The 23,877-nt window shown below is 39.6% G+C and overlaps 2 protein-coding genes across 5 annotated transcripts in view; both read right to left on the bottom strand.

The window, feature by feature from the left end:
- The window catches only part of LOC126391488 (DENN domain-containing protein 4B-like), a 67,412-nt gene extending 60,317 nt beyond the window's left edge, over nucleotides 1–7,095 (bottom strand). Inside the window, exon 1 of one of the 2 annotated variants that reach the window (XM_050046307.1) lies at nucleotides 6,985–7,095. The gene's annotated coding sequence lies outside the window, so the exon portion shown is untranslated. The remainder of the gene's footprint in view (nucleotides 1–6,984) is intronic. The other variant, XM_050046309.1, reaches the window with a different exon arrangement.
- Nucleotides 7,096–11,644: 4,549 nt separating this feature from the next.
- LOC126391496 (CREB-regulated transcription coactivator 2) overlaps nucleotides 11,645–23,877 on the bottom strand; it is a 72,701-nt gene continuing 60,468 nt past the window's right edge. For all 3 annotated transcript variants that reach the window (XM_050046330.1, XM_050046329.1, XM_050046328.1), the window contains 2 exons: nucleotides 22,796–23,000; nucleotides 11,645–21,275 (listed from right to left, as the gene is read on the bottom strand). In XM_050046330.1, the coding sequence (XP_049902287.1) occupies nucleotides 21,085–21,275; nucleotides 22,796–23,000 (396 nt within the window). In that variant the 3' untranslated portion in view covers nucleotides 11,645–21,084. The remainder of the gene's footprint in view (nucleotides 21,276–22,795; nucleotides 23,001–23,877) is intronic.

A 23,877-nucleotide genomic window follows, 5' to 3' on the forward strand; every position in this document is an offset into this window, starting at 1 on the left:
TGTGCATATTAAGGCAGTACAGGAGGAGGTGCACATTAATAATCCTCCAGGACTGTAACATGCTCATGTTTAACCCAAACAATGTGTCATGTGACTGCAGTTGCTTCACATCCAGGTCGGAACACCTTCTCACCACAAACCAACCGCACCAGAGTTCCTTTGGAACCGGACTGAGACCACCTCTTCAGGAAGGTCTCAGTCTGGTTGTTTAGGTGCACACCTGAGTGTGATTGCTGTGTTCACACCTGCCCAAACAAACCACACTGAGGGGGCAAATGAACTTGAGTTTGACTGAACTGAACCAAACAGGGCAGGTGTGAAAGCACACGATAAAAAATAACCCATTAGCTTTGCAGTGGGACTCAGTTAGCCAATCAGCACCAAAGATGGGACTAACACCGTTGTTGGTCTGTTGTCAAGCGTTGTCAAGTGGTGTGCCGCAACCAGTGAGGAATAACAGATAGACGCTGCTATTCAGGTTGTTCTAAATCAACACGTTCTCTCAATGTTGCCTGACATCATAGTTTGTTTTTACTTCACTTCACTGCCTTTAAAAGCCTGGTAAAACAGGTATGTTGGCATGGCTACGCATCAGTGTGGACTTAACGAGATGTTTGATTCAGGCGAATACATTGGTCCCTAGTGATCAGTTTGGTGAATCAAATCCCCCTCCCCCAATGAAATCAGGTAGGCGCTGTTTAGACGACAACGGTTTCTCTAAAAACGGAAAAGTCTGTCCTTTGCGTTTTAAAAAATTTCTGCGTTTATATGACGACGTTATTGAAACGATCCCCGTTCACACAGAGCCGCAAAATCTACTGGAAACGCTGTAGTATGCACGCCAGGCCAATGGGTGGCAGTGTAAATTTGCAAAGCAACATCATGGCATGACGCCATGCGCCTGCGCTGAAGCGCCTTCCTCTACAACGCGGTGATTACAAACCAAAACAAAGAAGACACAATGGCGAAAGCATGCACCGATAACTTTGTCTGGATGGACGACGAGGTGGAGTTGCTACAGTAACAGATCTACACTTCACTTCAAATCAACAGGGTGAGTAGCACAAACAGAGCTCGGCATTGTTGTTGTGACGGTCGGCATGCCTAGTGACTGGAAGCGTAATGTGCATGTGTGAAAAGTCTCAGTTTTCAGAAGAACTGCATATTGCAAGTTTACATGACAACAAAGATGCCGCCGTTTCCAAAAAGTTGCACTCTGGAACCCGTTTTCAAAACGTTGCGTTTCCAGGCACCCAAAACGCTGCTGTCGTGTAAACGATCGGCCAAAACGCAACTTAAGTTTACTGTTTTCAGTTGAAATCATTGTCGTATAAACGAGACCTTAGAGTGGACGCCATGTCAGACTGAGGATGGAAACAGAGTGAGGTGACATTTCTGTCTGATGTCAGCCAAAGTCTTTCCTGCTTTGTATGTTCTGAAGAAGAGGGGATGTAATATATAAATGTTTGTACCCAATAAACAACCAAATCTTCTCCTCAGAGACTCTGAGGGTCTCTCTGTGCCGAGTCTTCACTCTGCAGCGACAAATTCTTTACAAGAGGCGACTCGTCCTGACAGTTATCTCAGGTATCCTGATGTCTGACAGCACAGGTATGTTTAACACTGTTCACCTGCAGACCGTGTGTGTGTGTGTGTGTGAGACGTCCTATTCTCCTGTGTGTCACCACATATCAACACACTCAACTTCAGTCTGAACCACAGGAGGAGAAGATCAACAAACATGGACGAATGAAAAGTAAACCGAGGCCTGAGGGTGTCTAATAACAGATCTGCGTCTGGTCTGTGAATCACAGCAGATTCAATATCTTCGGGAGAGTAAAGTAGGACTGTGTGTGGAAAGAAGCCTGTAGCGACGTGTTACTGTCCCAAGTCCAACAAACACACTGACGGGAGAAGTACTTGGATACTTGACTGCTGTAAAAATACTAATACCACTCTGTGAAAATACTCCATTGCAAGTAAAAGTCCTGCATTCAAAACCTTTAATAAAAGCAGTAAAATGTAGTTTAAGTACTTAAAGTAAAAGTGTGTTTGTTGCAGTAAAATGTTCAGCAGTGTTTTCCCACTGGATCAATATTATTGCTGCATAAATGTGTGTGTTGCATTTTATTGCTGTGGATGTTTGAAGTTGTGCCGCTGTAAAAACAAACCAGTTTGATGTTAAACCAACAACAGGCTGGACTGGTACACTAAACTTTACAACGAGGTGTCACACTTGACTCAACAGCTGCTCCAGAGTGAAACATACTGACAAAGCCTCCCAACAGCAAACAGGCGTTCGATGTTCGTGTGTAACATCAGAGCTCTCTGTCCACACTGAAACTCATTTTTTGCAACCACTGCTGTACTAAAAACACAGCAAACCCTATTTTTGGCTGTTTGACTGTTTTCCAAATTTGCAGACATCTTCAGCTGCTGTTCTTCTTCTTTGAGTTAGCCGCTAACTGCTGCAAGCTGCTTTTTAAATCTCCGGAGAGCGGAGGGTCACACAGATAACTTGACGTCAAAACGGCACATCTGCCCTGCCCGTGGTCCCATTCTGTGGTGATGCTGGTTTGGCACTGTTACAATCTCCACTGCCCGCTAGAGGCTAAACACAATGTGCGCTGCTCTCCCCCTCCTGCCTGTACTGAAATTTGATCTCTTCATGTTGCCATACTCCCTTCAGGGCCTATCAGACACTATTAGCAAGGGCATGTCTCTATGAATGTCGCATGTTCTCCCCGTGTCAGCGTGGGTTTCCTCCAGGTGCTCCAGCTTCCTCCCACAGTCCAAAGACATGCAGGTTAATTGGTGACTCTAAATTGTCCGTAGATGTGAATGTGAGTGTGAATGGTTGTCTGTGTCTATGTGTCAGCCCTGTGATAGTCTGGTGACCTGTCCAGGGTGAACCCTGCCTCTCACCAAATGACAGCACACCTGCAGGACCCCTGACGGGATAAGCAGTAACGGAAAATGAATTAATGTTATAATGATAAAAGCTGGTTCGATCAGTTTGCGTTAAATCAACTAAATCAAGCCGGTTTAAGCTGCACATCGGACGGGACAAGTATCTCAATTATCAATATTGTGGGGTTAATTTACCCTGGAAATCAAAAGTTCACGCAAGAGCACAATTTGAATTTGCTCAGCGAGTCACTCTGGCAATCAGTAATGATGCTCATTACCCATGCCGTTGGAGCCGAGCTGCACCAATCACATCGGTGTATCTGATATAGGCGGGCCAGAGGCGAGCTAAACAGATGACGACAGCGCTGCGACGACGAAGTCCGGAATCAGTCAGTAAACATTGCAAGATGGCTACGGATGAACACCAGTTGTTTGAAACGGCTTTGGCCGCTACAATGAACGAGTTAGACTTGGCTTTTTCTCTAAAAGAGGAACAGAAGACGGCGCTCGAATCTTTCATTTGCAAGAAGGACGTCTAATCTACCAGTTAGCTCCGCTTGCAAGAAGGACGTCTAATCTACCAGTTAGCTCCGCTGGTAGCTAAGTGTATACTTCACCCGGTGTATTGTTCTGATTGGTCGTAGTGTTATCCAATTGCGTGCAGTGATATTTTCAAATGCATGCTTGGTGCCGCCCCTCGAGTTGGACCATTTGCATTACTCATAGCCAGACCCTAAATCTTTCTAGATTTGGGTCTGGATTTCCAGGCTAGGGTTAGACTAGGGTTAACAAAATATTTACACAATGAGATTACTGATAAATAACCATCCATCCATTCAGAAAAACAGTTTTCAGCTTTGTGACGATGCATTTTCCAGCTGATCCAGGAGGGTTTTTAAATTATATTAAATAAATCACTGCTTTAATACATTAACTTCTTATACGTCTTTAAACTGAGTGAATGAGAGGCCTGTTGTTGTTGTTGTTGTTGTGGTGGTGGTGGAGGCGGTGGTTAAATCCTCCCACTGATGTTTGATGTGTTGAACACTCCTGCTGCTAAAAGGCCTCCAGAGGAAAATAATCTGCCTGTTTCTCCAGACAAGCGTCCCATAATTCACAGAGGCAACACAACCGCCGTGAACACTGGAGGATCGTAGAGGAAATGTCAGGTTCAACAGAGACGCTCTGACCTGGATATCTGTCGTTTTGTCTCTTTTACATGTAAACATGCCTCATTTCTTTTGTCTCTTATTCTGTCAAACACTTTATAAATGAAGCTTACAATAATTTTTATTGAATTATTAGCTGCACAGTATTTTAGAGTCGTGTCAAACATGAAACTGAAACACATAAAGTTGATTTTCTGGTATTCACAGACATAAAATAAAACTGTCTTCACGGGAGATAAAAATGGATTTCATGGAGACTCTCTGCATCAGTAACAGCTGACTGAACACAACCGCACCATGATGAAAATGTGTCAGCTCACTGACACTGAAACACAAAGACAACACTCTTAGAAAGCCGAGAAGTCCGACGATTTACCTTCAATGTGTTGACAGTTTGAGCATCAAACTCATCAGTCCATTCTGATCAGCAGGTGTGGGAAGGAAAACTGTGAAAACCTCTTTATGTTCAGGTCTGATGCTGCGTTCACATCACATCACGCAGACTGTTACAACAAGCAGGGGAGTTAGACAAAACTGTTCCAGACACCTCGCTGTTATTGTGATATATCGTAAAAGTCTCATAATTGCTCGGCAAAACAAAAACTACAGAGAGGTCAATAAACTCTTAGGAAAAGAGCTGCAGAGCCACAATCACTGCATGTACATATAAACCATCTTGAACTACTGCGATCAGCTCACATGTTCACAGAGGAGAGACACATCTGTGCAGTTGAAACTCGCTTTCCAACAGCAGAACGAGGAAGATGTTTCTGTGTGCAGATTATAGGACATATAAAGCACTTTTCCACATTAAAGGACAAAACATTATTCACACATCAAAAGTCTGGCCATCAGGAGCGACTCAGGATTCAGTGTCTTGCTCGACAAGGACACTCTGACATGTGGACAGGAAGAGCCGAGGAACAAACCACCAGCGACTGTGTGACTAATGGACGCTGTGCCTTCTGAACCACAGCTGCTCCATCATGTTAAACAATCAGAGCGATGCTGACGGCGCTGAACTGCAGCATGATGTCGAGTTTGAGGTCGATCTGAAGTGAACATGAGGATTTATTGAAATATAACATGAGCTGTGATTTTAACGCTCTTTTATCCAGTCAAGAAAAATAAGATTTTTGTTGTTGTCTCGGCTCATTTTTTAAAAAAAAAGAATATTTCTGCTGTTGAATAATCTGATTTAATTTAATGTCCAGTGTTGGAAAATAGGTTTACTTTCCTTTATTGTTAACAAATAAATAAGGGACTGTTCTATATTTATCAGAGGAGGAGGGAAGCTCGGGTGTGACTGGGTTCTTTGTTTCGTTTTGTTTTTTTTACCCTCCCCGAAGCTACACATATGTTTTCCTCGAGCCTCTCTGAGTGCCTGGCGGGAAATGCACGACCCTCCCTGCACCGGAAATTAGTTATTAGATTTTAAAAAACTTACCCTTTCATATTTGAAAGTTAAAAGTTAAGGTTTTTTTTTTAATTTGGCCAGTGTTTTTAAAGATTATTTGGGGATTTTTTTGCCTTCATTTTTTAGGACAGTCTAGGCGTGAAAGGGGGAACAGAGAGAACCTGCAGCCGCCGCAGCTAAAACATTGGCTTCAAATACGGGACACCTGCTCTACCCGCCGGAGTCGCTGGGCGCCCCAATTTGGCCAAATTTGAGGTGAGGTGAAATGTCACTGTCAACCATTCCTCTCACATAATGCATTCAGGGACCATTGGAAATTTGAAAATACAATGATAACAAGCCGTCCAAACTCGCTGGTTTGGAGAATATGTTATCTTAGAAATCATCTGTAAAAATCTGTATGTCCCTCCCCTAAGCCACAATAAAAAACAAGACCCAGTGCTTTAAAAAATAATTTGACATGCCTCCCTCTTTTTGCATCGCCCCCGCTCCTCTCATCAATACGCAACAGTCCCTAAAGATTTTTTGTTTGAGCTTTTATTGAGTGTTTCAAGGGTTGAAAACCTGCTGACAGTGTTTGTGTTTCACCCTCCTGCACAAATCAACAGTCAGATAAATGCACCAGAGGCCCTGCACACGCACACACACACACACACACACACACACACACAGAGACGGACAGACAGACAGACAGACAGCTCCTCCTGTTCACCTCCTCTCAAACACCCCACAGTCTGCAGGAGGCTGATGGAGACAGAGCTGCACTGCAACAAACAGGCCCGAGCTCCAACAAACCGAAACCCCCTCTATGTGCTTCCATTATCGGACACAACTGTGCACGATTTTATTTCATTTGAGTCCAGAAACGTTTCCGACTTTAAATCATCCGGAAACAAACCTGTGGTGTGAACAGTCGCAGCGGTTAATGTGTTAACGAGCGCTGCGTCGGTTCACCGTGACAGGCGATGGTCGCCTGCAGCTGCAAGGCAATTTAAAGCCCGGAGTCAGCAAGTGGGAGGGTTCCATTATCGGACGCACAGCCGCCTGGACTCCAACAATATTCAGTCTCAATTATTTCGTGTGTCAGTCTCAACATGTCATTTAACACAGGGACAGGCTGTTCTCCACTCGTGTTTACACGGGTTAGAAATTTAATATCAATAAGCAAACATGAGCGCGTCGGAGGCCAGTGAACGCATCATTAAAACCACTATAACCGGATGAAAGCACACGGTGCTCGGTGTCTCCGGTGGACTCGGTCTGATGTGAAAATATTTCGGGGACAAAATGAAGAAGCGCTTCGGAGGGAGGCGTGTCCGACAATGGGCGCACCGAGGTTCCCGTTAAACGCTATAACGTTTGTTAGCTCCCCCGGGTTAGCTAGCGTTAAACAAGCTAACCGGGCGAGCTGGTTTCAAACGTCAACAGTCACCGGGTCCGTTAACGCGCGAGACAGAGTCGGTAACGGTGAAATAATGTGACTCGTACCTTGTTGTCTCTGCTGGTTTTTCCCACAGATAACTGGAAGGATCATGTTTAGGTCATTCTCTCACATGTGACGTCCATGTTTGCTGTCTGCTGCGGCGTCAAGCTACACATAATAACACTTCCTGTTTCCGGTCACAGGCTTCAAAATAAAAGCCCTGTTGACAATAGTTTGGTGGAACAGACCCTTAATATTCATTATTACTGTTGATTAAGAGTCATTTTCTGCACTTTTGCTATTTTTAATGGTGCTTTTTAAAAAAATAATAAATCATTTATAATTAATATTACCTTTTATATCTTATTTCTCTTTTTTCCTTTCTGTATCCTTTATTATGTTTTATATTTTATTGCTCTGTAAAGCACTTTGAATTGCCCTTGTGTATGAAATGTGCTTTACAAATAAAGCTGCCTTGCTTCATTAGTAGTATTAATTAGAAGTATTAATGTCCAGAGGTGAAATGCAATTTGTACTTAATTTGAGTATTTCTGTTTTCTGCTACTTTATACTTCTACTCATCTCTCTACATCTCAGAGGGAAATACAGTAGGCTTCTTTGTATATTATGTGTATTTAATATTGTGCGCTACAAATTTTGATAAGTTACTTTGCAAATTCAGACAACAACAATAATAACAATAACACTACTACTAATTATTATTATCATTATTAGTAGCAGTATAAATCTAATAATAAATGATTGTGTATTATTATAGATTAATGTACGCAGCAGTGTAAGAAATAAAAATAATTAAAATGAGCATCTTTACCAGCTGCAACATTTAAGTGATGAACACTATAATGCAATAGTGATAATAATCCAATAATATAAATATGTATTTTCCTGAAATGGGCCATTCTGCATAACGAGTACTTTTACTTTTGATACTTTAAGTACATTTTGATGCAAATACTTACTACTTTTACTTTTACTAAAGTAGGAATTTAAGCACTTGTAACAGAATATGTTTTTACACTGTGGTATATAAACTTTTACTGAAGACCACTGCTAAAATAAAATACTCTGTTAAGTAAGTAAAACTGCTGCAATGAAAATGTTCTTAAGTAAAAGTATGATCAGGAAAATGTACTAAAATTACATTAAGTGCATAAAGTACTAAAAGTAAAAGTAATTAATACAGAAAAATGTCTATTTTGACTCATATATTATATTATTAGATTATTACAGTGTTGAAAGAAGCACTCAGATCTTTTACTGAAGTAAATATTGTAGATTATCACCACAATCACCACAAGTAGAAAAACTATCAGCATACAAATGTACTTAAAGTGCCAAAAGTAAAAGTAATATTTTGTATTCTTAAACCAAATCTGGAAAGTAAGTCTGAGATGAAGTAGAAGTATGAAGCAGCATGAAAAGAAAGTTCTCAAGTGAAGTACAAGTACCTTAAAACTGTACTTAAGTACAGTACTTGAGCCAATGTGTGTAATAACATTCTGCCATATAAATTAATCCACATATTTATAGGCATTAAAGACATATCTATTCATACATCACATAAATTTGACCTTTAGCTGGATGAATCGCTCCCCTCCGTGCTTAATGATATTACAACTACTACTACTAATAATAATGAAGTTAATTTGTTCACTATCAGGTTTGTTTTACAGGATTAATAATATAAATCAGATATAAGATATTTTAAATTATTCATCTTTTTTTTTTTAATCTAAAGATATCTTCTCAAACAAATATCAGGGATTAAAACCCCCTAAAGTCCCAGAGACACTCTGCAGGAGACAGTCAGAGAGATAACTGGTCAATATGTGTGATAGTTTCTGCTCCATCAGCAGCAGCCTGCAGATCAATTATTACCCAGACCTGCAGCTGTGAGCAGCAGCGTGTCACCTGTGAGGTCTGACCTGAAGGTGAAGACCTGAACCAGGGACGGTCCTGTAAACAGGTCACGTAGAGCTCCACATGATTTATTAGGTTGTTATCTTTTAATAAAGGTCGAAAGTTCTGCAGAAAGGAAAAAGACACTGTTAGAAATGAACCATTGACAAAGATAGTGAAATCACACAAACACAAATAAAGAAATGTGTGATTATTATTGCTGATATTTAAGATCTGCATTTCTTTTTATACAAGCTTTGTTTCCTCAAGACTGAACTGTTGACCTTCTGAGTGACACCTGTTCTTATCAAAATGACTGTGAGCATAAAAATCAGCTCAATGTAGAAGGGAAAAAAAATATTTTAACAGTCTTTAAAAATAGATATTACAGCCAATAAAGATGTTGTCTCCTTCTCAAACTGATTTATTCCTCTTTACCGATCTTTCCTTTTGAAAAGTTTGGGGCCCGTCTCAAACAAAAACTTTCTTCAAACGTTCATTTGCACAAAAATGTTTTTAAATCTGATTTCCAGACTTTTCCATCCACACCTGATCTGATCTGACATGTTTCAGTGTTCAGTCTGAATCCTGGGAGTTGGTGTTGTTCCTCCTCTAACTCTGTTATGAAGATGAACTAACAGGAAATGTACATCTGTATGTAGTTTAGTAAATGTTACCACAAAAAAAAAAAATAAAAAATGTAAGACATTTAGTCTAAAACCTTCCTTCCAGTGCAGCTCCTCTTCTTTGGGTGTTTTACATGGTGTTTAGTGAACATGTTTAGAAAATATTAGTCACCTGTAATCTGTACAAAAGCTTCATTTCTTGTTTTTAAAACGTGACTGACTTTATGCTTTTATTTTGAAGCCAGAGCACCTCTGTTTCCGGTGTTATTACCTATCTCTGGACGCAGCTGTCAGACAGAAACTGAACTGGTGAATGAATTATTTCTCTTTTTGGAGGTTTAAATACAGACAGTATTATTATTATTCACCAGAATAAAAACAACAAAAAAACATCTGAATTAAACAATAATAAATTACTTAGTTGTGTTCACCTGCTGCAGTTTGGAGTTTAAACTGTAGTGTTACGATATAGTTTAACTGTTGTATGGGATGACAGTCTGAATATATGAAATAAAGTTTAAATATATTGAACAACAGTTGTAATATATAAACTTTCCTTCTATATATTCACATTCTATTCCATGGATTCACAGTTCATGTGATATATGCTGTCATTCCATGTTTTCCTACTTTCATTCCATAAATTCACACTGTAATTCTATATATTACAGGTTTGTTCCATATTCAGTGTTCATTCCAACTCAAACTGTCATCCTTTATATTCTGACTTTCATTCTATTAATACAAGTTTCATCACGTTTCATACCATAGATTGAGTTTATTAGATATATGCTGTCATTCCATGTATTTTAACTTTCATTCCATAAACTCAAACTTTCATTCTATAAATTGCCATATTCAAGGTTCATTCCATACCACTCAAACTTTGACTCTATAAATTTCAACCTTCATTCTATTAATACAAGTGTCATTCCACATATAAACGGGTTCATTCCCTAAATGAAAACTTTCTTTCCATAAATTCAAACATTCATTCTATATAGTCCAACTTTCATCCTATATATACAAGTTTCATTCCAAACATTCCAACTTTTATTCCATAAATTCAACTTTTCATTTTAAACATTCAAGTTTCATGCTTTATTACCACCGACATTCCATATACTCAAACTTTCATTCTATACATTCTTTCATTCTATATAAGTTTCATTCTAAACATTCCAACCTTTATTCCATAAATGCAAATTTTAATTTTAAATATTCTAGTCTCAAGCCATATTGTGGCCGTCATTCCAAATACTAAAATTTTCATTTTATATATTCCGACTTCCTTTCATTCTGTTAATACAAGTGTCATTCCGTAGGTTCAATCATAAAGTTCATTCCATAAATTTAAACTGCCATTCTATATTCTTCTTTATGTACAAGTTTCATTGCATATATTTAATTCCATACATTCAAACTTTCATTCCATAATTGTAAACTTTCATTCTATATATCCTCGTTCCATTTAATAGATTCAGATTTTATTCAATATATACGCTGTCATTCCATATACTCCACCTTTCATTCTTTATATTCCGACTTTCAGTCTATCAAAACAAGTCTCATTCCATATATTCAAGGTTGATTCCAAACATTCTTCACGCCATATTATGACCTTCATTCCATACATATTAATACAAATGTGGTATTACATACCACACTGGATTATATTTGTTTCAGCTACGCTGTGGTATATTTATGTAACCATACTTAGGTTGCATTTATATTTTTTTATACGTGGTAAATATCAGTCCTATAAACACAATAAGCTGTGACATACCAACAGTGTACAGCTGTATATTCATATAGACACGCTAAACTGTAGTAGAACCAATATAATGGAGAAATTAATGCAAATAATAGTATAGTATATGAGTATGATCATGAATGATATTTTATAAACTACACTGTCGTATACTTATTACAGGCAGGACTTCAACAGTGTGGTATTAGTACTTTATACACTGCGTTCCAAATTATTATGCAAATTGTATTTAAGTGTCATAANTCATGAATGATATTTTATAAACTACACTGTCGTATACTTATTACAGGCAGGACTTCAACAGTGTGGTATTAGTACTTTATACTTACTCCTCTACTGAGCAGTCCATAGATATAAATATTTCATCGCAGTATAAAAACAAACACACACACACACACACTGCAGCAGTTCCAGGTTTCATTTGTTTATTTTCTGGAAAATAATGTGAAGGTACAGTCTCTTTAAAAATCTCTTCTGTTAGCTTCAGAAGCACCTCTGTTTGAAAACATATTCATATGTACAACACACTCAACATTCCCTGGTTATTTATTTATTACAAGGTTCAAATAAAAATCTGAATACAACAAAAAGTCAATTTATTATTCAAATACAAAGCAACAGACGCTGGACGCTCGTTTTTATTTTATTCTCCGGAGCCTAAAAACATGAAAAACTAACAATAACATTAATAATAATAATAATAATAATAATATGAGAGCAATTAATATCATACATCAATAAAAAATATGAAAAAATATGAAATATGGCCTTTAACTGATCCCTAGTCTGCGCGCACGCACACACACACACACACACACACTCTCACTCACAGACGCACTACCTCGCTGGTCAACAGCTCCCTCTACTGGCAGAGTCTGGAACTGCATGTGAACTCACAACAGGTTTATTGCGTAACAACAAAATGCTACACACACACACACACACACACACACACACAGGATGACGTCAGTGTTACAAACGGGAAAACAAAGGTGGGTAAATTATCAGATGATTGTGTTTGACCTACTGAGTGATGCCTGCTCTTGTTAAAAAAATAAATGACAGAGTAAAAATAAAACGATGGTGGTTTTAAAACAAATATTAGTTTAATTTAAAGGAAAAAAAAAACTTAAAAAGAAATTTAACAGTTAAAAAAACAGAAATTAAAAGTGTTCTCTCTCTCAAACTGATTTGATCCTGATCTTTTCATCTCGAGCAAAACTTTATTTAAACTTTTATTTGGACACAAACAGCTTTAAGATTCCATTCACACCTGATCTGATCTGATACGTTTCAGTCTGAATCCTGAAAGTCGAAGGTGCAATCGTCTGTACGAGTTTCACTGCAAAGAGTCGTGTAACAACAAGACATTTAGTCTGGAGAAAATCTGCTTCTTAAAGGTGTTCTTACTTAAAATAAATGTGCATGCACAGAAAATACTGATCCAGCTCAGTGAACAGATACATTTAAAGGGACAGTTTTCATTTTCTGAAGTGGGGCTGTACGACGTACTTATCCATAGATAGCATATTACCTACAGTAGATGTCAGTCAACACGCCCACAGTTTGGACAAGCAGACTGGAGTCGGACACTAAAGCTAAACAACGTACTGCTGTGGACGAGGTCAGCAACAAAACATCTCTTACACACACAATAAAAGTCCAACCTAAAAGAAAACTACATAAGTTTATGCTATTTTCAGAGCCACCAGACTCCATTGACAAAAACAGCAATTTAAGTTTGTTGAACACAGGAGCTGCTGGTCTACTGCTGCCTTGATTAGTTACACATTTTGTGTTACTGTGTGACTTTGGTGTGTGTGAACTAACCTTTTAAAAAGCCAAAGCCCTCCAATAACACAAACAAACTAACAGATCGATGCAGCAGTAGACCAACAGCTCCTGTGTTCAGCAATGTTAAATCGCTGTTTTTGTCAATGGAGTCTGGCTTTGACCAGGGCAATGTAACTGCTTAATTGTCCCATTGGAAATCACTATGTGACATTAAGATAAAGAAAATATTCTAAATATAGCGTAAACTTAAACTGACATTGATTTTATTAGGCTCCTGCCTTTTTTAGGTGGCTAAAAAAGTTTTGTGGCTGACCCCTCCACAGCAGTACATCACTTAGCTTCCACGTCAGACTCGTGTCTGCTTCTCCAAACTAAAGGCGTGCCGACTGACATCTACTGCATGTATAAACTATCTGTGCATAAGTAAACCACAAAACCCCACTTCAAAAAATGTGAAGCATCCCTTTAAGGGTTTTCTACTTACATTAAATACAAATACACATAATTAATTTCTAAAAAAGGGGGTAAAGTGAAGAAATGAAGAGAAGGAAAGAGAAAAGAAAGGACTGAATCTGTCTCTGTTGGTCTTACAAATATCTCGATTACAGGAAGCTGACTTGTTGTGGAAGCTGCAAAACGTATTTCAGATCAATGAGATTTTACGGCTCATAAAGACGTAACGACCTGTTAAAAGGTTAAATATCTGCAGTATTTAATAAAGCTGGAACTTGTGACTGAATCAAACTTTCTGCTCACAACATGAACATAAGATCTGCTCACACACACATCAACATTCAGTGCTTCACTGTCAGACTGCATTTCAACGACAGGACAAAAAACAAACCGATCAAATCTATTTTCCATCCTGACTTTAACTTCAGTAACATTTTCATCCAACATGGCTGCACCCCCGTCTTTAATCACCTCACCACACAGACACACATTTATCAGCTCTGTCCCAAAGTTTGAATCTCTGACTGAAATCTCATCGGCTGCCGGCGCCGACAGGAACCATCTCAGACATCTCAGAATTAAGGTTTGAACTTTCTCCTCGACGTGATGAATCCAACAGTGCAGCACAGAGACAAGAAACCACAGACACTGAAGCACCGTCACGTCACTGACCTGCAGGGGGCAGCAGTGACACTTAACACCACTTTCTGTTGTGATTGTCGTTCCTACATCGCCGTCACCACCAACACCAGCTGCTGTGCTCCCACTCTGACCCTCAACAGTCCCAAGTTTCAGTCCAACTTCAGGCACATTATTCATTTCATTATCAATCACAATCTTTTTTACTGTCTCGTATCTGCAGAGGCGTTAAAGCTAAAATCCATCCCATAATCTCCTCCTGGGTTTCCTCCACAGACCTCGGTGTCTCTCTGAATTCACTTGGATGTTGCAGACTTTTTATTAACTAGTAACTCAAACTGATTTCCAAAACTCTCCAGACCTGCAATATGACCCCTAATAAGACAGGAAGTGCATTTTCAAAATAATGGCACCGCCAGCAGTCAGTGTAACATTTACTTTCCTGTTTACAAACAATAATTTTTCTTAATCAATAAAAATAGAAAACAGGACGACTGAATTCAGCTTCTATTTTTGTTTTGTAGCTTTTTGTTTGTCAGATTGATGAAAAAATAAAAATAAATAACTTTTTTTTGCTTTTTTCCTTCTCAGTTTGCCTCAATTTCATCTTAAAAACAAAGACAGCTGTTTAACCCTGACCGCAAACTGGCTTGATTTCTTTCAAAAACATGGGAAGAAAGAAGTGAGCAACGAAAGAAGAAATGACCCAAAAAAATCTGCAAGAAATTAGTAAAAAGAGAAAATTAAAAACAAGAAAATTAGTTTACAAAAAATGAAACAAACAAATAAATGACCTGGAAAAACTGCTTAAAAATTATAGTAATTCTGTAACATAATTTTAAACATGAAGAAATAATAATTATAATTTTTCCTTTGCTTTTTTCTTTTTTCCCTATTTTTTAAAAAATATTTTTCTTTATCTATTAATTTCTTTCCAAGTTGCTCATTGACTTTCTCCCCATGTTTCTGAAAGAAATCGCATCAGTTTGCTCGAAGGGTTAAATGGCTTAAATAAATATAATAGGAAATTTATTTTAACTGGTAGATATACCTCTGACTTTTGCTGTTGTTAACAATTCTATTTAATAAATTAATTTGTTAAGCATGTTACAAGACATCATGGGAGGTTTGACAGTAATTTACTTCCTCACTTCTGGAAGAGGCGTTTAGATGATCAAAAAACATCCTCCTGACATCCCTCGTTAATTCTGTTGTTTATAATCTGACATAAAATTTTACTAAATCTTTGGTTAATTTTTCAGTTGATCTTTTGTTTGTCGAGGACGTGTAATTTGAAAGGACACTGTGTGTTGTCAGAAAATGTGTGCATTTTCGACAGTCGATACTAGGACAGAGTGTTTGCCGTCAGGGCCCCGAGGCTCTGGGACGACCCGCCCAAAGCGAAATATAAAAGACGGAAAGGTCATGACGTCAGTGACAGCGCTCGAGGAGCCAGAGTTTGGTGTCAGCTCTCCATATCTTTGTTGTTTCAACTTTGACTGATCCAAGAGATTTAAAAACACACATCACATGATGTCGACTGACGTTTATATCTAAATGTACCCATTTATTTTCCTTGTTTTTGATCTCCAAACAGATGTTTCTGTCCGTCAGCTGCGTATAACTCGACTCAAGCTTCTCGTTGGTCCAAGGTAGCTAAATGCTAGCTGCTGTTAGCAGGTACGTGTATTTGTTATCAATAACTAACTAAACATTAAACTGTTAATGATATTAAACAACATTCAGGAGGGCTGACATTAGATAATGTTTCCTATTGTTGTCAGGAGCTGGTGCTAATCATCAAATTCTCATAAATCTGGACCTTCATCAGTCACCGGTGCGTGTTACTTTGTTCATCAATGATCTGAGTTAGCATTTGCACTTTGTTTAGCTAACGTTAGCGAGCTACATCTCTGTGGAGTCGCCCTACGTTAATCTGAACTGTAAATGAAGGTGTAAGAGAAACAGACAGAGAGCTGCGGTGATGTTTCAGCCTCTCAAGCTTCATCGCTGTCGTGACTCATGCGTGTGCAGCTAATTAATGTTTGATGACTAACGTTAGCAGGAATGTAAATCACTGAGGCAAACTGCGAGGCGTTACAGCCTCCGGTCAAGTCCTGGTTTAGCAGATATTTACCAAACTGACAGGTGACATCATGAAGTCCAGTTAGAATAATAATCAGAGCCATTAAGAACTGATGTGGTTCTAACTGCAATCTGGTCCTGATAACAGGTCTGACCTGCTCTGTTTGTTCACGTATCACGATGTAATGTTATGATGTAATGTTCGCTACCCTGGACCAAACATGGACTGAGGACAGAGCGGTGATCTGTTTGGAGATCAATAACACGGGAGACAAACGCATATTTAAATTAAAAACATCAGCTGATGACATCACATCACGTGGAAGGAGTTTTCAGTCAGAGTTGAAACAACAAAGACGTGACGGGTCACAGTGATTTGACGTGCTCGCCCCTGTGATCCCGAAAGAGCTGACACCAAACACTGTCACTGACTTCATGGCCTTTGCTTTTATAGTTTGCCCGAGGGAATAAGGTTCGGATGAGTCAGCGACCACTTTCAAGTCCTTTCTTGTCTTCTTTATCAGAGAACTTTTGCAGATTGTACTAAAGATCTACTTTCCTTTGAACTGACATTTATCACTGCGGTTTGAGGGTTTTCATTGGTTTTCTTTTAAAAACTGTTTTTATGACTTGTTTTTTTTTGTTGTTGTTGCCTTGTAAAAACACCTCATAACTCTGCTTTAAACAGTGCTTTATAAATACAGATTATCATTATTACTGGCTGCAAAAGTTCACTTTAAAATAAGTGTCTTTCTCCTCTTTGTTTTATCCGAATAATATTATGATTTATGATCATGTTTACTGAAGAATAAACATCATGTTCTGATTTAATCTTTTTAAAAATCCTGTTAATGATCTTGCGACCCTGACTGGGGGTCCCGCCACCAGGTTGGGATATTTGTCAGTAACCTCTCAGTCGACAGACAAAACAAAAACTACTCTGATTTTCTATTTGTTGATTTTGAATTTTAAATCAAACGGTCCAAAATGTAGAATTTGTTTTACAGATATTATCATATATAAAAAATATAATTTTAGAAACTTGACTTCAGTTTTCCAGAATTCTATAATCAATGATTCAAATATAAAATTAAAGGGACATTTCAATAAAAGCCTCTCGTCACACAGACACCAGGAAATTCTGAACTCTTCCACAACGTTACAGAAACAAACTAAAGACGGAGCTGCGGCTGACGACCGTATTTCCAACTGGTGGGTTTGGGGATGGGGGATGGGAGTGGGGGGGGGGGGGGCACCAGACAACATTTCATAACGACATGTTTTTACTATAAATGCTCACACAAACACATGCAGCTAATTTTACAAGCTGTTGTTCAAAAACTCATTTCAGGCGTCAAACTTCTACAAGCTGATTTTTTTTTTCTTTCTCGTCTTAAATATACTGTGTTTATTTATTTATTTAAAGATATTATCTGAGAAATTATGTACATACAGATTTAGACCACTTTGGATTAAAAAATAAAACTTCTTTATAGTCAGAATAATATTAATAATAATCATTTTTTACCTTTTGTTACATAAAAATATGTTGCTATGCTCCGGCCCTGGGCGGGGCTGAAAGCACAGGTGCAGCAAGTGCAGGTAGAGAAGGGGGCGGGGCTAAAGGCTGTCAATCACAGTGACTGGGGTTAAAGGGCAATCCCGCCAAAAAATTGCATTGGGGTCGCAGTTGGTATAAAGTTCACATCACATCATCAGAGGAAGATTTTAAATTAAAGTTCAACATCTTGTTTTCTGTTTTATACGTTCAAATGTCTGAGCAAGGCACAGGAAGTGACACCCCTTCAAAATATAACTGCTCACCTGGCTGCAGTGATGAACAGGTGTGCTCCAGGACACAGTGACATCACTGCTGGGTTTGATTACAGGTGCAATAAAAACTGCAGCTGGGGGTTGTTTTTATTATCAACCAATCTCCCGTCTAATCGATTAAACGTTTGGTTTATAAATTGTGAAGAATTTTCTATGACGTTTGGTCATCTCCGACAGTCCGAACCCAAAATCGTTACGTTACAATGATCAGAAAATTCTCATGATTAAGAAGCTCAAATAGAAAAACTCTAGCAAATATTTCTGCAAGAAAAAAATATAATAATCGACTAATTTCAGCCCTTTAAACAAAAACAAAAAAAAAAAGCTTAATATTCTTCTATGTGAGCTTCTCAAATGTGAACTTTTTCTGTTTTTCTTTGTTTAATGTTGCTATAAACTGGTTGTTTTTCTTTTTACTCATTTAAACTTTATTTGGACTTTTGGTCGGACAAAAAAACAAAACTACAATGGACATTTTTCTCCATCGTCTGACAACTTTTAGACCAAATTATTAATCAGTTAATTTGGAAAATAAATGGCAGATTGATTGATAATAGAAATAGTTAGTTGCAGCCCTTGAGTAACGACCTTTTGGCACTTTGGGGTACTTTGTGGTTTTGGGAAAATGCCTGTTAACATATATAAAATATCAACATAAACATTGGTGGAATTGCCCTTTAAGAAGTTGACCTGAAAGGGCGATAAAGCTGAAGCCTGAGGGGCGACTGTAGCTGTCATACGAACATTTCAGCGGGAAGAAGATGCAGATTTGTGAGCTCAGGGTTCCTGCACATCAACACTAATCTGTGTATTAATATTTTGTCGTGTTCGTAAATTTGTCACTGAAAGAAATCTCCGTGTGATTTCGGTTTCTTTCCCCGAGGTGTACAGAATCCCTGCTTCCCATCTGCTATTCTTTCATTCACCCTCACATTCAGTTTCATCATTTAAATGCATAATCTTCTATTAAAAAAGCAGCCAAGTTTCACACACGACTACAGGCAAGTGCATCCGATGCATTGTCAGCGCGTTCTTCTTTAGCAAGACACTAATGTTTTCTCTGTTAGAGGGAATGTGGACGAGAGTGAAGTCTGAAACGTGATGCTGCCAAAGGTGTTTGTCTCTTAATCTTTGAGACATCTGTGAAGATTTAAGTGGAATCCATCCAAACGTGACTCTGAGAACAACAGGATGTACTCCCTCTTATTGCACACACTGTGATGTGGTGTGTTCATACAGTGTGTCGCATTCTGTCAGACGCAGCAGCATGTTTCAGACTTCAGACTGCGGCTCAGTAAAATAAGGTCTTAACAGTGACACTCGTGTAGCTGGCAGTGATATAGCAACTAAAAGATAAACTGATTATCTGTGATCAGACAGGACGCTTTTTTTTCTCATTTCTCGTGTGCTGAAGGCTTCAAGTGCGAGTCGCTCTGAATTAAAGTGTCGGACACAAATGTAACGCAGTGAGTTTTGGTGGTTCTGGTGGGAAATGATGATGACTCCCAACCTTTTTGTCTTGAGAAATGTCTCCCTGTGACAAAAATATGAAGAGAGACAAGTATCTACAATACTTCAGAAAAATAAACGTGTAACAAAGATATATATTTTTTCTCCATCTTGTGACTCTTCAGATTCTTTTTGAGACTCTGCTCAAAGTTATTAACAATTATTGATGCAGACGCATTTTGATAAATAGATTTCAACTTGTAGCAGAAAGAAGACAAACTCTTCAACCAAAATTAGTTTGGTTGTATCTGTGTCTTCTCACACCAAAACTGATGTTGATGTTAAAATCAGAAACAAACAAGACATTCACGGACGTCTCTTCTTGCTGAAGAACAGAAGGGGAGTCACCAGATTTCTGTGACTTGCTGATAAAGCCGATAAGCTGATTATTTTACCGTCTCTCTGTAGATGAACGGTCGTAAAGAAGAAAGTATACAAAAATATAATTGTGAATATTAATGTGATTCCACATGTGACGAAACATGGTTTACGTCCTGAACAGCAGATTAGTCAATTTCACAACTCACAAAGAAAAACTTCATCGTTTTGAGGACAGCGTCCTGTGTGATCACGGGATAATTTCACGGGTATAAAGCTGCTCTAATTGGACACAAATCAGGGGCATCACGATGATTATATGACTTGAAAAGAAGCAGCATATCAGGGGCTTTAAGCACTGAACGCACTCCTGAGAGAGCTTCATCCAAAACCTTTAACCTGCTTTTAATTAACTGAATATAAATTCTTTTGACCAGTTTGGTTTAAGTAGAATCTCACAACCTCTTTCAGGCTGTTAAACTGACATCTGTGACTGTCGGAGCAGGAAACATATTATTTCAAAAATATATAGAGCTCTAGGTCATGGCTGAGTTCCTGTCAAAGTGGCTGATAAAGCAGAGAAAGCCAAACATCAACTGTATTGGCCTCTGGCTGGTTCCTAACCTACAGAGTTCTGGGGTAAAATCATCCGAACCAATCACACATCTTGTTTCCTGTCGAGAACATGGCTGCCGGGTGGAGCAGAGACCAGTCAGAGAGCTCTGCCGTGGGGAAGATCCACGTGTATCTGGATGCATAATTCTTTTCAAGATCTTCCAAGCGTTGCTGGTTTTTACAGACGGTTTCTTTACATAAAGCCGACGTCACGTGAGCGGTTTATTCCTGCGTGTTTGCATTTATGCGAGTGCATTTTTCATTAACATGCAGATAAGACTCGTACAAGCTAATGCCTAAAAAGAGAAGCATCTGTTTTTTTTTCTTGACTTCAAGCATTGCAAGAGCATTTTCAGTTAAGTGCCTTCGACGGAAAACTCCCCCCTCCTTCAGTTCATCACGACCCGGACAGAAATCTCTTCTCACCGAGACTCCCGCAGGTTCCCGAGTTACTTCCACGCCTCGCTCTGCAGACCATCTTGTGGGGGGAGCGGTGAGTGGGCGGCGGAGCGGCGCAGATCCCAGTCTCTCCACCTCCATCAGGGTGGCCCTCTCCTTCGCCGACTCCCTCCGAGCTCCTGGAGCGCGGGGGGGTTGCGGGGTCACTTCAGCCGGTCGGATCGGAAGGAGTCCTCCACAGCCGGGTCGGCAAGCATCAAGTCGCCGTCCAACATGTCCAGAGCCAGGGGGTCCATCCTGAGGGGGTCGTCCAGGGAGAAGGGATCCATCTCAAAGCCGGGGACGTGGGACAGAGCGCTGGCGATCTCTTTAGACAAACCCGGCGGGGAGTCGCCTGCAGGGAGGGAGGGACAGCGGACATGTTAGACTTTCAGGAAATAAAACCTGAAAGAAAACTACAGAACACCTGACTTGTTAATCAGCATGACTTCTTATTCTCAACTCTTAACAACAACTCAACTTCCCCAAACATCAGTGTTCAGAAAGATTTAAATGGACCCAATAATCAAATAAATTCTTCAAGATATACTCTGCGAGATTTTCCTAAAACACAATGTATAGACTCATACAGAAGAAATCCCTCTCAATCAGAAGTGCTCGGGACGTTTATGGGCGTGTACCCCTGCAGCGCTCGGGTGAGGTCGGCCTTTTATAAAAAGGAAGTGACCAGAAAGCAGCAGCCAAGAGGACACAGCACTGAAAAATCACAGATAGAGAGCGACAAAAGCTTAATCTGAAACGAGGGTGGATCTGGGGCTGGCTTTCGCTTTCACTGGTCAGCACAAAAGGAGAGGAAGACGAGCCAAGTGGAGTTGGCCTGTTTCCTGCTGGACAGGTAGATGTCGGCACACAAAACCTGCTGAACAATGAACACTGAAGGAATTCCAACCAGGAGAGGTTTCAACTGACTGCAATCTGCAATCCTCATTGCTAGATAATGTTAAATCCCCCCAAATCTTACACACTGAACCTTTAAACTTCAGCAAAAATAAACTCTGAGTATTGTAACAACCAAAATGTGAGGTCACATTCATAATTTTCTTATTCTCTGATCAGTTAATTCCTGGTTTAAATCAAGATTTTACACTGAACTTGATGATAAACTAGAGTCATTTTTACTCGACATGGACAAACAGAGTGTCATGCTGCAGAAGTGATCAGACAGCTGTCAGCCAATCTGCAGTGTTGGGAGATGCGCATCATTGTACACGCCCATTTTTCACTACGAAGTTTGTGCTGAGGTGAGTGAAAGTGAGGAGCAAAGTGGGGGTGACAAACATCCTCACAAACAGACAGAACTGTGGATAAAAAAAGGTTACACAGCGTCAATAATTTGGAAGTGGTTTGGCCACTCGAAAGGTGACGACAGACAGACAAAAACGGTCTGTGAGATATGTCATCTGTTGGTGCCAACCAGGACGGGAAACACAACAAACCTTTTCCATCACCTGAAAAGGTGGTGTCCCAGCGACTACACTGAGAGCATGAAAATCTGCCCAAAGCTGCAGTAAGTCCACCAACAAGTGTTGCTTAAAGGCTGAGCACTTCTGCTGCTGTGGGCAACGCTAACGGGGCTGCACCAAAACAGCAATCAATAGTGTCCTCTTTTTGCAGAAAAGGAAAAAGGAGCAGACACAGCCAAAGACATGATGCCCATGAGCACCGTGGAGAAAGACGGGTTCAGGAAATTAATTAAAGACTCAGAATGAGGATACTTTTCAAACTCACAGCATTATCAAATTATATATCATGATAAATATCTTTATCGATCAGTGAAGGGAAATTTATCGTGATGGTATGTTTTGCCATATCGCCCATCCCATTCTGGTCTCATAAACACCAGTCGACACCCACCAGTGAGGATGATGTTGGGCACGTTGTGTCGTCCGTCCCCGCTGCCGTAGTTCTGGTTCTGGTTGTTGAGGAGCTGCTGGTCTCCGGGATCCTGCAGGTCCAGGTGCCCCTGCATGTTGGAGGGGTACTGGTTCTTGTCGGTGCTGCTGCAGCTCAGACCGCTGTGGTTCAGAGACAGACCATCACCCTGGTTCTCTGCTGTGAACTGAAGCAGAAGAAAACAGATTTAATGCAGGAAATACATGATGTGGGTTTTACTGAATATTTTATAACCAAATGTCATGTTTTGTCCGTATTTATGTTTTACTTGATGACCAACAAGATAGTAACAAAGTGATACAAGTGACTGAGAGGGAGCAGAAATCTTAGTCAGTATTGTCAGTAAATCTGCGGCAGTGGTACCTACCTACCTACCTACCTACCTACCTACATATCTATCCATCATCTATCTATCTATCCACACCTGGCTACCTACCTACATATCTATCAGTCTATCCATCTACCTTTCTATCTATCATCTATCCAACTACCTAGCTACCCAGTGGCAGTGGTACCTACCTACCTACCCTTCTATCTATCTACCTATCTACCTTTGTATCTATTCACCTACCTACCTACCTACCTACCTACCCACTCACCCATCTATCCATCCACCTACGTACCTACCTATCTATCTACCCATCTATCTACCTTTCTATCTATTCACCCACCTACCTACCTACCAACTTCCTACCTACCTACCCACCCTTCTATCTATCTACCTACCTACCCTTCTATCTATCTACCTACCTACCCTTCTATATATCTACCTATCTACCTATCCACCTACCTACCTACCCACCCATTTATCCATCCACCTATCTATCTATCTACCCATCTATCTACCTTTCTATCTATTCACCCACCTACCTACCTACCTACCCACCCTTCTATCTATCTACCTACCTACCCTTCTATATATCTACCTATCTACCTTTCTATCTATCCACCTACCTACCTACCCACCCATTTATCCATCCACCTATCTATCTATCTACCCATCTATCTACCTTTCTATCTATTCACCCACCTACCTACCTACC

Source organism: Epinephelus moara, chromosome 6, assembly GCF_006386435.1.
Source record: "Epinephelus moara isolate mb chromosome 6, YSFRI_EMoa_1.0, whole genome shotgun sequence".
NCBI classification, from domain to species: Eukaryota; Metazoa; Chordata; class Actinopteri; order Perciformes; family Serranidae; genus Epinephelus; species Epinephelus moara.